Raw genomic sequence first — 17,250 nt, forward strand, 5'->3', positions numbered from 1 at the left:
AATTTCTTCTGGATTAAAATAACAAGAGGATTGAAATTTTCACTGAATTTTTGGTTCTCTTCTTTTATAAAAGAAAAAAACAAGATATTTAACTTTGTGTTTTCCTGAAACCTCTGTGTCATGACAAGTTTTAATAGGGAGCAGTTCACTTTTAGGTATATTAAGTTTGAGACCTGAAGCTGAAGAAAATTCCCCTAGCAGCTTAACAGCACCATCTATCTGAGTGCGATCTTTCAGAAAAAAAAGAGTCGTATCATCTGCCACTTGGCTCAGTCATATTTCTCCACCCGCACAGGAACGACTGCACTTTTCGCGGCGTTGACGTATTGAACGCGCACCGGCAGAGGGCGTGGTCAGGAAGTGACGTCACCGCCTCATTATACGGACGCTCGGTCCTCGCCGCTCGTCGGTTACTTGGAGGTTAAACAAGTTTGTCGTTTTCCGAGCAAACTTTGGGCTCTTCTTTCCGGGACAGCGCCCTGCGGAGCTCAGCATGGGCACCGTCCATGCCCGGGTAAGAACCCGTCCCGCGGTGCTAGCTGTGGTGACTTTGACCTCTCTGAGTGTGTTCAGTGTGAGTTCTCTGACAGGACTGCAAGGAGAGGCCCGACAACAACGTGGACTGTACATTCAACAACATACAACTGGGCTCAGACGTTCACCCAACTAACAAAAGTCTCACTTACTGAGCTGAACGAATGAACTTGAAGACTTCATGTCAGTAATGTCACAGCTAGTCATTCGTGTTGTTGCAGTACACACACTGTACCTACCACACTGAATGTATGCAGGTTTGGTTTGTTTAACCTGTAGAAAGCTGAAAAAGACTCTTACTATCACTCAGACTTTAGAACTGTATACAAATGTACTGTATCACATGTACTGTAAATGCTTCTGCTTGTCTAGAAAACTTTTTATTGTGAGTGAGTTTGGTTATCACTAAGTGCTTGTGTGTTTTGTACTTTGATATGAACACATATTTTATAATTTACTCTTCGGGTTTGAAAATCCTTGTGTTGAAGTGTGTTTGAGCACGTCAGGCTGTCCAGTATTGTATTCCTGCCGAGAACTATATCTAGTTTCATTCAGCATTCCTTTGTACGTGTTTGCGGGAACACGCTGTGTACCACTTGTGATTGTGATCTTACTTTTTTTACCCACGTTTTGTTTTTGTAGAGCCTCGACCCTCTGCCCATGCATGGGCCAGAGTTGGGAATTCAAGCCGACGACAGCGAATCGTCGGTGACTGAGCCGGAGCCGAAACAAGAAGTCCTTGAAAACAAAGATGTGAGAACTATGGACACCATTTTCTCTGAACTCACACACACTCTCACATTGTCGCTATGTCTGCATTTGTAGAAATAATGAATCCCTCACTTCATATTTGATTGATTCCTCTCACAGTTTGATGTTATTTTTTGTTTGGAAAGGTCATTAATTTTCTAGTGCTGTTTGTCTATCTTGATCTTTAGGTTGTAGTTCAACAAGTTCACATAGATGGTCTTGGAAGAACTAAGGAGGACTTTCTGACTTATGAAATTGCAGAAGTGTTCCGGGCAAAAAACTTGATTGATGTAAGTACACGCTTATCACGCTTATTTTAAAGCCTGTTCAATGTGAACTTGTGTGTAGTCCTGACTAGCACCAACACGATACTCGAATTATATTGCAGGTGATGCGAAAGTCCCATGAAGCTCGACAGAAGCTGCTGCGACTCGGCATCTTCAGAAAGGTTGAAGTTGTTATCGACACCTCTCGAGGTACTGCCATGAAACTACTTCTGTGGGAAGATTTAGTCATACATCAGTTTTGTTCACATTTCTAATGCTTGGCTTTTGTGTTTTCTTGTGCCTGTAGGTGAGGACGCTCTTCCTAACGGGCTCGACGTGACCTTTGAGGTCACTGAGCTGAGACGTTTGACAGGCAGCTACAACACTATGGTTGGAAACAATGAAGGAAGCATGGTTAGTGCTTTAAAGGGTTTGTTGCTTGAGTACGCAGTTTTATTTTGGTATTAAGGTTTTTCCAATAAATAAAACCAATTCAGTTCAGTTTATTTCTATAGCGTCGCCTCACAACAAAAGCCATCTCAGGGCACTGCACAAACAAAGAAACGGGCCCATCTCAAATTACTGTTCATTGAGCAGCAGTGGCTCAGGAGGTAGGGGTTCGTCCTGTTATCGATGGGTTGCCAGTTCGAACCCCTGCTCTGCCTGTCTTAGCTGTTGTGTCCTTGTCCTTCACCTGCCTTGCCTACTGGTGGTGGTCAGAGAGTTCGTTGGTGTCAGTGTGATGGCAACCTCACTTCTGTCAGGCTGCCCCAGGGCAGCTGTGGCTACAAGGTAGCTTACCGCCATCAGTGTGTGAATGGGTGAATGACTGATTGTAGTATAAAGCACTTTGGAGTCCTTGGACTAGATAAAGTGCCATACAAGTGGAGGCCATTTACCATTTACATGCAGTCAAATTTGGCCCGAAACAAATCCAGATTCGAGTCCAATTACATCCAGTCTGTTCAGTTCAATTATAATACAATCAAATTCAGTATGTTGTAAATGTAGATCACATTAATCTGACACAATCTTGCTCAAACTTGGGGTGGTGAGTAGTGGTGGAGGGGGAAAAAAACAACAATTTCCATTCTAAAAGGAAGAAACCTCTACCAGAACCAGGCTCAGGATGGATTACCCTCTGCCTCTGCTGGCTTGTGTTTGAGAGGACAGGAAAGAGACAGAGGCAGTTAGACAGGTGTGGTTTCTATGTAAAGAACAACAAAGAGCACAAGGTTAAAACCAGTAATAATTGCAAATACAACCTTAAAAGGCTAATGAGATTACATTTGCTCTAGCTACCTCTCCTTTAAAAGGGGCCGGGGTGAGTAGCTCGGTGGTGAGCGCCGCGGCCTCGTTATCCCGAAGCTGCGAGTTCAAGCCCTGGTTGCGTCAGGAAAGGCATCTGGCGTAAAACAGTTGCCAAAATCTTTTCATGTGCATTCGCTTGCTGTGGCGACCCCTGCAGATGAAAGCATCTGAAAGAAAAACAACCTCAACAGCATTTTTCTTCAAAGATCTGTTAAACACACAGAATACCTTTATTGTCTCCTTTGTGCTGTTTCTAGTTGTAGTGTCTCGCAAGTTTACTCTGCTTTATGGATTAAAATGATCATGCATAGAAACGTTCTGCTTCGAGTATTCGCAGGCATTTTCCTTGGTCCATTTCAGAATTTTAACAAATGGAGCTAAAGAGAAAAGGCTCATGAATGTTGTAAGTAAAACAAAAATATTGCCCTTTTTGGTATGTCCCATTTTTCTAAGCACTGATGAGTTCTGCTTTCATGTTTGATAAATATGACAAGCAGTTCTCAGTAGAGCATAACGGTATTAATACCATTATAAGATAACTTGTAATAAACATTAGCAAATGTTGTGGCCACTATAAACCATTATATAGCCACTTTATATCATTATAAGATAACCACTTGTAATATACAATAAACATTAGCAAATTGTGTGGCCACTATCAGCCACAGCTTCAACTATTGGGTGTCTGAGTGTTAAATAATTCTCATATAACCATCAGCTGCTGCTTCTCATTCTTCTTCCCAACACCTCTCAGCCCTTATTACTTTAATAATGATAATCAAAGTTAAAAAAAAACGGTGAACCCCCAAAACATGACAAATGAAAGACTTGACTATAACTATCTCATTAGTCTGTTTTTCTGTTCAAGCAGCTGTCCAGCTGATGACAGACGGTGAATCTCATAAAAGGCAGCTGTTTCACAGCTGTTTCTTTGTTCTGCTCTCTTTTTGCCACCTCTGATCTTCTTTATGTTCGGGTTCATTTCCAACCATGTCCTGGTAATGTCTTGCTGTGTGCTCAGTCTCAAATCGTTGCTGAGCAGAAGTCATCTCACCCATTTCAATAATCCAAACAAAACCTTTCAGAGATTTGTTTAAATATTGCTTGTTTTATCAGGATATGTTATTGCAGTCATGTTGTTTTAGTAAATTTATTGCACGTTGTATTTAATGACATAAATAATAGTTTAATTTTACATTTGATGTGCTCCCTTAGTGTGGTTTCTCCTGAAGCTTTCTGATCAGTATTGATTTCCTGTAATTTTAGGTTCTTGGTCTGAAGTCGCCCAACGTATTTGGTCGAGCAGAAAAACTGACATTCCAGTTCTCTTATGGTACCAAAGAAACATCGTATGGCCTGTCCTTCTTTAAACCTCAACCAGGAAACTTTGAACGCAAGTAAGTAATAAAAGGGTTCGAAAAACTAATTTGAGGTAAAAAAAACAAACTTCTATCTACAAGGGTCAATACCCTGATTATTGACCCTTCATTTCTGAGTTGTCAGCATCTTTTCTGTTTACAGAGAGGTTGTTCTCTTGTCATATTTTATGTGGATCATTTTACAGCTCTCATTAACCAAGTGCTTGATTGTATAGTCATCAGATCGGAGCGAACTTGTAGTACTTTGGTGTTATATTTAAGACGTGGCATCACAGCAAGGAAACTAAAGTTCCTCTCTTCCTTTCTCTTTCAGCGTGTCTGTCAATGTGTACAAAGTAACGGGTCAGTTTCCGTGGAGCTCAGTGAGAGAGACGGACCGAGGCGTCTCTGCAGAGCTGAGTGTAAGCACTTATTTTATTTATTTATTTATTTTCTCCCTTTGGTGCAGTTAGGAATAATGTTTGTAAAGAAAATGTTCCTGCTTTTTCTTCTTTGCATGTGGTTGAAGTGAACTGACAATTTTATCTTTGTGGTTTTACTGGTAATTTAGTGCTGAAAAAGTCAAAAGAGTAGGGATCAGAAGGTTCTGTTTTGTAACCCAATGACTTTTAATTGGGTAGAAACAATGACTTTAGACTTTTTTTCTAGACTTGTTGTTTTTTGCCAATATTAAGTAACTTGATATTGTTGAAAGACACCATTGTTCTTCCCATCTTCCTAGTGTGTTGTATGCTAATGTACTGCATGTAATCTGTAATAAAACAAAAATCAGAACATTGTGCCTTATGTTAAATTGACCAGTTCCGCGTGTGGAAGACCAACCAAACCCTGAAGTGGGAAGGAGTGTGGAGAGAGCTGGGCTGCCTGGGTAACACTGCCTCTTTTGCCATCCGTGAGGAAAGCGGCCATTCCCTCAAGTCCTCCCTTTCGGTATTTTTGTCCTTTTGTTGGAGTACAGGTTTTACTGTGAGGTTTGAAACTGTTGGGCAGTGTCTGGTTCTAATAATAATTGCTCAACAATTTCCAGTAAAATGTAAATAAATTAACAAACAAAATAAACCAGTACTGTGGGTTACATGTCTGACTGGGGTATTTTTTTTTTTCAGCACGCTATGGTCATTGACACCAGAAGCTCTTCCATCCTTCCTAGGAAAGGTGGATTATTAAAGATCCATCAGGTTTGCTGTCAACAAAAGCAGCACTTTTTCGAACACTACATGAAAACAAAATGCCTTAATTATTATTGTTTTTGTTTTTTTAACATAACATTACAATTTTGTGTTTTTGTAGGAACTTGCTGGTTACACTGGGGGTGATGCCAGTTTCCTAAAGGAGGACTTTGAGATCCAACTTAACAAAACTCTCCTCTGGGACTCTGTAAGAATTAGCACTTAACGTTTTAACTACTTATCAAACATTTACATTTCATTTTACCATGGCCTGGATGACTGAGAATCTACACCAGCATATCAAACAGTGTAATTAAAAAAAAGGCCATTTTAAGCAAATTTATTGAACCAGGAGCCTGATTAGACGATATTACATTTTTGATTTATTTATAAATTTAAGCACATTTATTACTAATACAGAAAGTAGGAGATCTAAGTGAGCAGTGTGATTGTGTAGTCCCATGTACACAAGGCCCACAAAGCAAACTGATACCATTTTAGTTTAGTGCTACTGATTTCAAGCAGAAGTCAAAATTATTCCATCTTTTTTTTTTTTTTTTGTTTCTCCAGGTCCTGTCTGCCTCATTGTGGGGTGGCCTGCTTTTACCTATAGGTGACAAACCAACTTCCATAGCAGACAGGTACAGAAAACTGTACATTTGGACAAATCACTGGATGTTTCTCTGCAACTCAATAACAACTTTTAGAGTCAACCACATTCAAGATGGCTGCCACAGCCGCCTGATCTTAAAAACGCAAAAATTGCTTTAACTCAGTCAATTTTACAGATATTTATCTAACATCTGGTGTAGTAGTGGTTGATATTGATCCCCAACACATACTCTGAGTGCTAACAGATTGTTTTGTCTAAAACTTTGCCATTAGCTTTTATGAGCCAACTCTTTCTGTCTGTTAACAAGTTATCTCATGAACCCCTGGACCAATTTTAATGAGACTTTCAGGGAATAATTATTAGATAGACCTCTACAGCTGATTAACTTTTGGAGTCCATTCTATTCAAGATGGCTGCCACAGCTGTCACTGTTGGGCTATCTATAGCCACTATTACTGTCAAACAGCAGTTTTGGCCCCAGACACACTTCATACTTTAGTTTCTGTTTTCCTCTATAAATAGTCTGATTGAAGAATACTCCTACCTAGTGTACAAAACATGATTTTCACATAAAAACCAACTCTAAGACTCAATCACATAGATTACTGATTCTGAATTCACACTTGACAACATTGTTGTCAGTTTTTCATCAATTTATTTATTTACGCCTCACCAATTAATTGCAATCATCAAAAGTACACATGAAGGTGGAATTTATAGAAGCCTAATTATTTAGTCTTTGACCTTTCTAGGTTCTACCTTGGTGGCCCCACCAGTATCAGGGGATTCAGTATGTACAGTATGGGTCCACAGAGTGACGGTAAGCTGTGACCTTGAGTGAGCAGCTCAGCATGGGTTTAAGTGTTTTATGGGAAGACTGATATTGATGATATTGTCGTGGCAGGAGATTACCTGGGAGGTGAGACGTACTGGGCTGGAGGCCTCCACCTCTACACACCTCTACCCTTCAGGCCAGGCAGGGGAGGCTTTGGTGACCTCTTCAGAACCCACTTCTTCCTCAATGCTGGAAATCTTTGTAACCTCAACTACGGTCAGCAGTTGTGAACAGAAAAGGCACCACTTACAGCTTATATTGTCATGTTTTATGCACCAGATCATGACATAAATTACTCAAATTTAATATGTAGAATTGGATCATTTTGACTTGTTTTCTTATTTTATCCCATTTTACTTAACTGTGTCTGGTCCTATTATCTGCTTGGCTGCGGTGACATGTTTGTTTTTATTTAGGTGAAGGACCTCAAGCACATTTGAAGAAACTGGCAGAATGCATCCGCTGGTCTTATGGACTGGGCATTGTGCTGCGTTTGGGGAACATTGCCAGGCTGGAGCTGAATTACTGCATTCCCATGGGAGTCCAGAGTGGAGACAGGTAGTGATGTTAGGGCACCTAATGTTGACTAACAAGACTGCAAATTTCACGTTAAATATAACGTTAAGTCTGTTAAAAGTACTGACAGGTAAACCCCTATTGTACATTAGTGATTTATTTTAGTCTGAAAGAATGGCACAAACCATTCATGATTAGGGAACTACAGTAGATTTTCTTAACTCAGCTGTAACATTAGTTAATGTGGATGGAATATCAAAATCTTATCAAGTCATTGTAAATAATAAGCAGGTTCAGAAATGTATATGTTAATAAAAGCTCTGATCATTTAAATTGTACTTTTTATTATTAACCAGGTTAGAGTTCTGGTCAAAATGTTACACATCTACTGATTCAAACCAAACTGAGAGATGTTTACAAATGTTTGACTAGTACTTATATATGTTATGAAGGTTCTAGCTAATTCTTTGCTTGCTTTAATTTTGGTTTTGTAAATATTTCCTCCTTTTTTTCCAGGATATGTGATGGTTTCCAGTTTGGAGCAGGAATCCGATTCTTGTGAAGCCACATTATTTTATTTTATTGGAAGAGGAAATTTGCTTGTACAGAATTGTTGTCAGAACAACGTGGTTCAATAAAGTTGTTTCACCTGACTTTCTATTGTGGCGCTTCTTTTCTTAGTATTTGCTGTGAAGTCCCTTTTTGGCAGAGTGAACAACTATTTATCACTTTTTGTTTTTTGAAGTATAATAAACAAATTTAACAGTATAAAGTGGATGGGTGAAGACACATTTAGAGAAGACATGCCGGTGTAGATTTTTTTTTTTTTGCTGTTGTTTTTTTATGTATCAGGCTTATTGTAGGTTAACTTGTTAGAAGCAGCTTACCGAGGAGATCACCAAAATTTCATGTTTTTCTTTTTTTTATTATATCTTTTTAAATGGTAAAAATCTATACAATTCAGTCCTTCTGGGATGCTGTTTTATATCCTACCATTGTACTATATGTGATAAGTTGCGAAATTATTTAGAGAACTAGAGAAGTTAACCAGACTTAGTTTAAAACAATTATTCTCTGTCAGACGATTTACGATTTTGAGGTATTTTTCCCCAGAGGTTTAGAGGTCCGCTTAACATGTCTATGAACATGATGAAATGTTTGATCAATATTTTGACATACTAGCATGTCTGAAAAGGATAGCTATTGACTGGCAACTATTTAGATAAAAAAACACCTTATATAGTAAATAATAAAAAAAAACAAAGTAATTTTTACCTTCGTAACAGTTAACCTAAATGACAAAATACTTGTGAAATGTATAAGCTCTACGTGTTTAAGCTTCTAATCATAGTTATTGAACTACTGCGCATCGATTTAGCGCACACTACTGTCACGTGTCCTGTGACGCGCGTCACGATTGGTTCAACTTGCACATGCGCATTGCAAATTGTTCCGTAGCATAGCATTGTAGCCGGAGAACATTGCGGGAAAACGGACGGAAGGGGGTGTTCATTCACTGTTTTCTCGAAATTTCATCTTCTCGTCTTATTTACTCACTACACATTGCTTAATTTCACGGTGTAGTTCGTTCTGTTGTCGGCTAAAGCTTCGCAGTAGCGACCAGAGAAGGGCTTTTCTTGTGTGCTTTCGTCCTGAGCGGCAGGGAATTGGACACACGCTGATGGCGGTCACCATCGAGGATCTCTATCGAAACTACGGGATCCTTGCTGATGCTAAAGAGAACCTTAGCCAGGTAAGGAACAAACAGCTTGTTAATTTTTAAACACGGGTGTTGCACAAACTTTATTGTTTAGCGTACAGTACAATAATACAATTTTAACTTGGCGGTTTTGTATTTTTATTGTTGTGTTTTGGGTTAGCTACAAATATGAGGCTAATGTTAGCCTCTCTGTGGCGACTCTAACTATAATCTATCTACTATTGTCCTTATATTACTTGAATCCAAGTGATTGTTTGTCCTTCCTTTTCAATGCGAGTATAGGAAGACTCTATTTAAAGCACAGCATTTTACTATTTAACAAATATTGCGACCCAACTCGATGATAATTATCTTAAATAACATCCTGCTGCTGCGTCTCAAGTCTTATTATTACCGATCAAAGTTTCCTATTAAAGTTAAAACCTGGTGTCCAAATCGAAGTTCTGTGCAAACAAAAATAAATCCAGCACTTTGTTTTGCAAGTCAAACCAGTGGCTCGATAGATTGGATATATACGCATATATTTATAAAATAAGTTTGCACATTTATTTCTGTATTAGTTATATTCTGATTGTTTTTTTTAACATTAATAATTTAAAGATGGACGCATTTTTTATAGTGCTATATAGTTGCATTAATCTTGTTTTCAAAATTGATCTTTTAATTGAAACTAGCAGTCTTTGAAAAGCTCTTTTCAGAACCTCACAAAACTTGATATGATTGAAAAGCTTTCTTAAAACTACAATCTTTTGATTGGCATTCAGTGGTTAGTGCCATGGACTGATTTTCTGATAAACCAGATTAACTAGGAACATCCATATTTCCAACAACGCTTAGGTTTTACAGTAAGGAACACAAAGTGATGCAATATACATACTGTATTCCTATATAAGATCTGGTATCACCTGTAATGTTGTGATGTTTTCACATAAAACTTTTAACTGTTGTATGTCCCTTTTTTCTTCAGCACAAAGATGCTTATCAAGTGATCCTGGATGGAGTGAAAGGTGGTGCCAAGGAGAAGCGACTGGCAGCACAGTTCATTCCTAAATTCTTCAGCAGCTTTCCAGAGTTGGCTGATGCAGCCATAAATGCCCAGCTCGATCTCTGTGAGGATGAAGATGTGTCTGTAAGTACCAAACAGAACAGTTTCCTAAACGTCATCTTCAGCAGTGCAATTTGTAGCTTTCATTTTGCTTTTAAAGCTCGATTTATGGGCTCTAGGTTTGTACAGCAATGTGGCGTTTCATTCCATCATAAAAGGGTGTCTTCTGTGTTTTTTGTCCAGATTCGGCGACAAGCCATTAAGGAGTTACCCCGGTTTGCAACTGGGGAGAACATCTTCAGAGTTGCAGATATTCTGACCCAGCTCCTTCAAACAGGTGCCAGACTATTTTGGGTCACACACATTCTTCAGTGTGTCACAGAGTGGGTCTTGAGCAGTGGTAGTAATCCTTGTATGATTGTGCTTCTAGATGATACGGCAGAGTTCAACCAAGTGAATGCAGCTCTTCTTTCCATATTCAAAATGGATGCTAAAGGTAAATTTTGTTTACACCCTCTTTGCTGGTGGGGTTCAGTTGTGGTTTTGTTGTTGTTTGTAAATTAAGAAGTATCCCCCCACCCCAGTCTCATTCGTCAATTATACAATTTAAATAAAAATATCCCATCTCAATATATATACTCATGTGCCTTTGTCTTTTGTCATGCAGGTACTCTTGGGGGACTCTTCTCTCAGATTCTGCAGGGTGAGGACATTGTGAGAGAAAGAGCCATCAAGTTTCTGTCCACCAAACTAAAGACACTACCTGAGGATGTCATGTCAAAGGAAGTGGAGGAGTTTGTCTTTGCAGAAACAAAGAAGGTTTGTAAATATCGTCAGTTGATCAATACAGTGATCTTTAATCATTGGTGAAACATAGACATTTCATTAATGATTAAAGTGTTCAAACACACACAAAAGAGTCCCTGTTGATTAAAGAGTTAATCTTCCTCACTGTCCCCTCAGGTGATGGAGGATGTGACGGGAGAGGAGTTTGTGCTTTTGATGCGCGTGGTGTCTGGTCTGCGGGTGCTGCAGTCAGTAAATGGGCGGCAGCAGCTGGTAGAGTTGGTGGTGGATCAAGCTGACCTGGAACAGGCCCTCAACCCAGCAGACCCAGATGCTGTGGACCGCCTCCTGCAGTGCACACGCCAAGCCCTACCGTTATTCTCTGTGAGTCCACCCAAACCCTCACAAATAAAACAATGTTTACAAATATCATAGAAGATTTTGTTGGTCTGGTATGATGGTAAATTAGTTATTCCTGTTTTTGATTTTAAAGGGTTTTAATAGTGTGAAAAAAGCTGTAGATGTTTTATTGTAATTGCATTCTTTTGATTAAAAAAATAAAATCTCAGGCTGGTGAAATGAAGGAGAAAAATGTTGTATTTAACAAATTACCATGGTTTATAGTTAACATTGAAGCAGTTTTGATCTTAATTTGTGCTGTAATCTTTGTTTTGTAGAAAAATGTCCATTCCACTCGATTTGTGACCTACTTCTGTGAACACGTCCTGCCCAACCTCAGCACCCTGACAAGTCCTGTGGCAGAGCTGGACATTCAGCTGGAGGTGAGTTTATCCTTTTACCCACCATGACTGACTTGTAAAAGCTCTCATTACAGAAGTTAACTACAGTTCGAGACTGGAAAACTATTTATGTGTGACAATAGTTGTTGGCATATATAATGATACAGATATATTTCTGTGTGTCAGTAAATATATTTATTCACCCAGAGCTGAATTTTTTGTTTTTCATTTTCTGTTAATATGACGGACTTCTGCCTCCAGTTACATTATTGTATTTTTTTCAATATTTTAGTGTCAACATGTTATAGGTATAAAACAATAGGTCTCAGTAGTGCTGGGCGATATAACGATACATATTGTGGGGGACGATAGAAACGTGTTTATCGTGATATATTTTCTTCTATCGTTTCTGTCGTTTATATCATAATTGTATCAATGATTCATGTAAATATTTCATAAAGTAGGCTGCGACGAATGTATTAGTGCTGTCACTTTGCATACATTCAGTTTATATATATAAAAACTATTTTGCGAATAACCTCCGACACGGAGCAGAAAAAGGTAATATGCTAACTCTGCTAAAGCTAACTCTGCTATTAGACTGTTTTCTCATCTGACACCAACACAACAAACCTCTTCTATCACTTAAAGAAGAACCACGAAAAAGATTATTTAACAATCCAAAAAGTGAAAGGTCAAACAAGTTGTAAAAGAGCCGGGGAAAGTTGCGAAAAGGAAAACTATAGCCGGCCGAAGATAATGAAGTCTGTTGTCATTTGATATTGTTACGTCGTAACAGGCACATATATATTGCTGCACTAAAATGCAGCAGATCTCATTTGTGAAAGTTCAGTTAAATGTCACTTCGAAATAAAGCTTGAAAAAGGTAAGAAATTAAATTATTTTTTTCATATTTTTCAGAGAATAACTGACAATATACGTAACTGGGGTATATCGTGATATAAAATTATCCATATCGCCCAGCACTGGGTCTCAGTAATATGTTGCTGTTATGCTTGTTGTTTTTCTTTTTGTGTTGTTGTTTTATAATAAAGCAGTTCCAGTTATTCAGTCAAATATCAGGCAGAATTTGTCTTGGATCTTTTGATTAGTGGCTTTTGAAATACCTTTATTTTTTTTAAATAATAATACAAACGCTGAAGAATTTATGCTAATTTTTTTAAAACAAATGCCAATTTCACTTACTGTACGTGCTAATATAAGCTTAGCAATCACTGGGTGGATGTTAGTCGTGATGCAAGTATTGCTGATCTCACATTCGGGATTGTGCTATCCCAAAGAGACAGCAGCCACGGAGAAAGAAGAAAAAAACATAGTGAACATCTTTGACTTGACAATAACAATTTTTGTTGTTATAGGTACAAGGAAACTTCCAAACAAGTTTCAGTTTGACAAATCTATGCAAAAAAATAGGTTAATTAAAAACAGATCCAGCTTGTTGCTATCTGTAAACGTTTGCAGTTAAGATACTGGTTATAAAATGTAAAAGGCAGTGTGGTCAAGACTTCAGGGTCCAGTGCATCAATTCTTATCACGATAGTCATTTCACAACCCAGTGGGTTTTTGTTTCTTTATGAAAACAAAATGTACTTCAGGGTATCTAAGTATTGTTTCTTCTGTTTGCTTTTTATTCGTGTAATTCATACGACAGTTTGCTCAGCACTTTAGCTGACAAGCAATGCAACAGTGCTTTAATAAAGAGAAGGGAGGGGGCAGTTTTCTGCTCTCGATTCATTCAGCCCGTTGTTGAATGTGACCACTGGTGTGAGGGCGAGAACTCCTAATGTTTGACATTTTGGTAAGAGGTTGTAGTAGTAAACAAAGTCAGCATGGCGGCCACCTGTCAGAGGTGCCGGCCAGCTGCATGTTGTTAATGGGTCATTAGTCTGCACCGCGCAGCACTGTTTCTCATTAGCGGTGCACATTACATTGTGCGTAGAGTCCTGCTAATATGTATGTGTGTGTTTGTGTTCGTAGGTGCTGAAGCTGCTGGCTGAGATGAGTCCGTTCTGTGGCGACATGGAGAAGCTTGAGGCTAACCTCAACATATTGTTTACCAAGCTTCTGGTAAGAACAAGTTACTGTTTTTACATAAAAAAACAAACAATCAAACAGGGAATTTGTTTTAAAAAAGAAAAATACCTCTTTGCCAAATTTTTCTTTTGACAAACATCAAATGTGTTTTTACAAAAAAATGTTAAAAAAAAGAAAATCAACGCCTTTTAGTCAAACAGTGTTTAGATAGTTTGTGAGTTTAGGATGCAATCAATGTTTTCACTGTTTATTTGTAGGAGTTCATGCCTTTGCCACCGGAAGAGGTGGAGAATGGTGAGAACTCGTCAAGCGAGGAGCCCAAACTTCAGTTCAGCTACGTCGAGTGTCTCATCTTCAGCTTCCACCAGCTGGGCAAGAAGCTTCCTGACTTCCTCGTTGATAAAGTGGATGCTGAGCACCTTAAAGACTTCAAGATCAGGTGAGTGTGATAGAAAGTAAACCTGAGTAAAATGAATGCTGATAGTAAATTCTCCGTGAGACGCAAGTTCTCCAAGGTTGAGAAGCTAAGGCGACGTGGAAGTTCAACGAGGCGGAAATAGCTATGGTTGTAAATATGGTTGGAAGTTCACTAAAACTGATAGCTATTTGATGATTTACTGTTTTTGGTGACTGTTCTTATTGTGTAAGAATGACAAACCTAAGAGAAGCATGTAAGACTGGCTTTACCTTGTTTCCCACCTAAAGAAGACTGCTCCTTGTGTACAAAGCTTCCTTATAGTAACGATCTAGCATTTCTTGAAGGAATGCGTATCTCCCGCTGCCTTTTATGCCAGAGTGTTAAACTAAGTTCATCTTATGATAAGAGGAGACAGAATTATACCTCTCAGCTACCATCATACCAAAACTTTAGCTCAATATCTGTAAATTTGACTGAGTTATGTCCAATTTTGTGTTGTCTAAAGTCAAATAGCTGCAGCGGCCATCTTGAATGTGGTTAACTCCAGAAGTTAAATAGCTGTAGATGTGCATCCATTGATTCCTTTCTGAGAGTTTTATTAAAATTTGTGTCCTAGGTCATGAGATATTTTGTGACCATGACAAACAAACACACATGAACACAGACAAGGGCAAAAACATTATTGCCCTTTCGCCCTTGGCAGTGGGCAATTTAAATAAAGCGATTGTAGTTCTGTGATCATTTCTCATCCATCTTGCTGTCAGCTTGATGTTTGAACCTATGTTGACACGTAAAAATAAAAAGAAACTCATCGTAGAACTGTTAATTGTTTTTACTTTGAAACACAAACTGTAAATGTGAGTGCAGAGAGACTCGTGTGTATTAAATTATCTTGTGTCAGAATTCGATGTGAGATTGAATACCTTTACATTGGTCATCTGGTTGTCGTTGAAACAGGTTACAGTATTTTGCCCGAGGCCTGCAGGTTTACATCAGACAACTGCGAGTGGCTCTGCAAGGAAAGACAGGAGACGCCCTGAAGACAGAAGAGGTAAGGACTGTCCTGATTTTTACCTGCTTACCTGAAGTAAAGACCTTTTTATTCCTATGATATGTGTTTAAACAAACATTTAAAATTAGTGAGCAATATTAAGAGCTGTAAAGTATGTTGAAGACCAACAATTTTGTTGCTTTATCAGAACAAGATCAAAGTGGTGGCTCTTAAGATCACAAACAACATCAATGTTCTCATCAAGGTGAGTTTTTCTTACAGAGGGTGAAGCCAAAACACTGTCTGTGTAAATTTAAAATGTTCAGTTGTTATTAAAGCTGTTCCAGTTGTTTTTGGTGAAGTCTTTGGATAAGTTATGCTGGGGATGCTTTATGTGCACACATTTATTTATTCCCACCCCCACCTTGTGTCCAGAAACAAATGAAGACTTTGCAGAACTTCACTTAAAGTAGTGGTCTTGTTTTTGTTACTGATTGTTATTTTTTCCTTTAGGATCTCTTCCACAACCCTCCATCATTCAAGAGCACAGTTACTCTGTCCTGGAAACCCGTCCAGAAGCCAGAGGCAGTAGCGTAAGTCCACTTCAGACAGGAAGGCCTTCATTCAGCAGCTAGAAGACATTTTCGTGCTGTCTGAATGTCCTTGTTCTTCATCTTATCTGCTTTCGTTTGTAGGGCCAAGCGTCCGTCAGGCGAGGAAATGGGATCTGGGGGAAGCACAAAAAAACAGATCGCCCCTCTGCCGCGGCGGGACGCACGGCAAATTTACAACCCGCCCAGTGGCAAGTACAGCGCCTCCATTGGCAACTTTACCTACGGTGAGGAATGCAGGGTGGCACCATTTTCTTGTCTTTTTTATTTTATTATTTACTCTGCACATTGAAGAGTTTCCTATTTTTAATTTAGTTCAAAATGTCAGATTCTCTCTTTGTGAATTCATTGGAAATCAAAGTTTTAAAACACTCACCAGCGACAGGCTGTAAGAAATCTTCCGAGCTAAAATGTCAACAAGTACAAACTCATTAGTTGGACCACCAGCGAGCACTGATCACACCCATCATTTGTGAACCCTTGGACACTTATCACTGGATAATCGGTTTATTTTTGCAATTCAGTTTAATTTGAATGTTTATACCGAGGTTTTATTTCTACATTTTGTGACTCCAGAGCAGCGCGGCGGCTTCAGGGGCGGCCGAGGACGAGGCTTCGGAGCGAGAGGCAGCAGGAGCCGAGGCCGAGTCTACTGAGAAGGGAGTGTACATTTTGCTCTTTGAACTGCATCACATCAGGATCTTTTCCTCACCAAGACGGACTATTTGTCATCTTCTATATTCTGTTTTTATTTTTTTTTGTTTAAGGTTTTACTTTCACAAGGTTTTATTTTTGGTTTGTGGTTTGTTGTTTTTTTTTTTTTTTTTTTCATAATATCCAGCTCCAACTTTTCTACTTGCCATTTCAATATTTACTCCCTGTATTCCTCTTAGCCAAGGTGATAGGAAGTTCAGATGTGCGCTGTTTATTTTCTGTTGTTGTTTTCGTCTCAAACTTTTAAATGTGTGTTTTTGTGAAACAAAAGACTGCCAAGTTATAGCTGATGATTTTTGTCAAATAGTTCTCGGAAAAGATGAAGATCCTCTTGTCTTGCAACACGTCGGTAAATACATCCATTTCTATCTTTTTATTTAATCTTGTTTTTTTTTTAAATTGGAGCTTAATTTGAATCGGCTGACAGCTACTTTGTATGACTTAATGATGCTGTTTCATTGGATTTTTATCATAAACTTGTATGGAAGTATGATCCACTGACTCTCATTTCTATTTAAAATCATCACAAAGCTTTTCTCTGTCAAAATTCCTCCTCCCTCTTAGTCATTCACTTAAAGCGGGTTGCAAAAGTATTAATCTCCCTTGGTCATCATGCTACTTTGTTGCCTTACAACTTAGAATATAAATGGATTTTCTGATTGATTGTAAGTAATGGACCTAAACAAAATACTCCAGATTAATTAAGTTTAAAAAAGGGTGGATAAACAACTTGCGTATATATGTATTCAGCCTCTTCGCTTTAAAGCCCCAACCATTACCTCCAGAAGCCACGTAAC

At 38.6% G+C, this 17,250-nt stretch overlaps 2 protein-coding genes across 2 annotated transcripts; both read left to right on the forward strand.

Moving 5' to 3' along the window:
- The first annotated feature begins 356 nt into the window (after positions 1-356).
- On the forward strand, positions 357-8,026 carry samm50 (SAMM50 sorting and assembly machinery component). The gene is made up of 15 exons (XM_017432843.3): positions 357-514; positions 1,177-1,287; positions 1,473-1,574; positions 1,673-1,760; positions 1,858-1,964; positions 4,128-4,258; positions 4,554-4,641; positions 5,042-5,170; positions 5,347-5,418; positions 5,531-5,617; positions 5,980-6,050; positions 6,775-6,842; positions 6,927-7,073; positions 7,274-7,415; positions 7,890-8,026. The coding sequence occupies exons 1-15, from the start codon at positions 494-496 to the stop codon at positions 7,933-7,935; spliced, it is 1,410 nt and encodes a 469-aa protein (XP_017288332.1). The 5' UTR covers positions 357-493; the 3' UTR covers positions 7,936-8,026.
- A 789-nt stretch (positions 8,027-8,815) lies between these two features.
- api5 (apoptosis inhibitor 5) lies at positions 8,816-16,946 on the forward strand. Its single transcript, XM_017432836.3, has 14 exons — positions 8,816-9,126; positions 10,061-10,222; positions 10,382-10,475; positions 10,569-10,634; positions 10,806-10,957; positions 11,102-11,308; positions 11,602-11,706; positions 13,663-13,752; positions 13,977-14,158; positions 15,095-15,188; positions 15,337-15,393; positions 15,642-15,721; positions 15,824-15,966; positions 16,316-16,946. Exons 1-14 carry the CDS (start codon positions 9,055-9,057, stop codon positions 16,393-16,395), a joined length of 1,584 nt encoding a protein of 527 aa, XP_017288325.1. The 5' UTR covers positions 8,816-9,054; the 3' UTR covers positions 16,396-16,946.
- Positions 16,947-17,250: the final 304 nt, after the last annotated feature.

The sequence above is a fragment of the Kryptolebias marmoratus genome, linkage group LG11 (genome assembly GCF_001649575.2).
Source record: "Kryptolebias marmoratus isolate JLee-2015 linkage group LG11, ASM164957v2, whole genome shotgun sequence".
Lineage (NCBI taxonomy): Eukaryota > Metazoa > Chordata > Actinopteri > Cyprinodontiformes > Rivulidae > Kryptolebias > Kryptolebias marmoratus.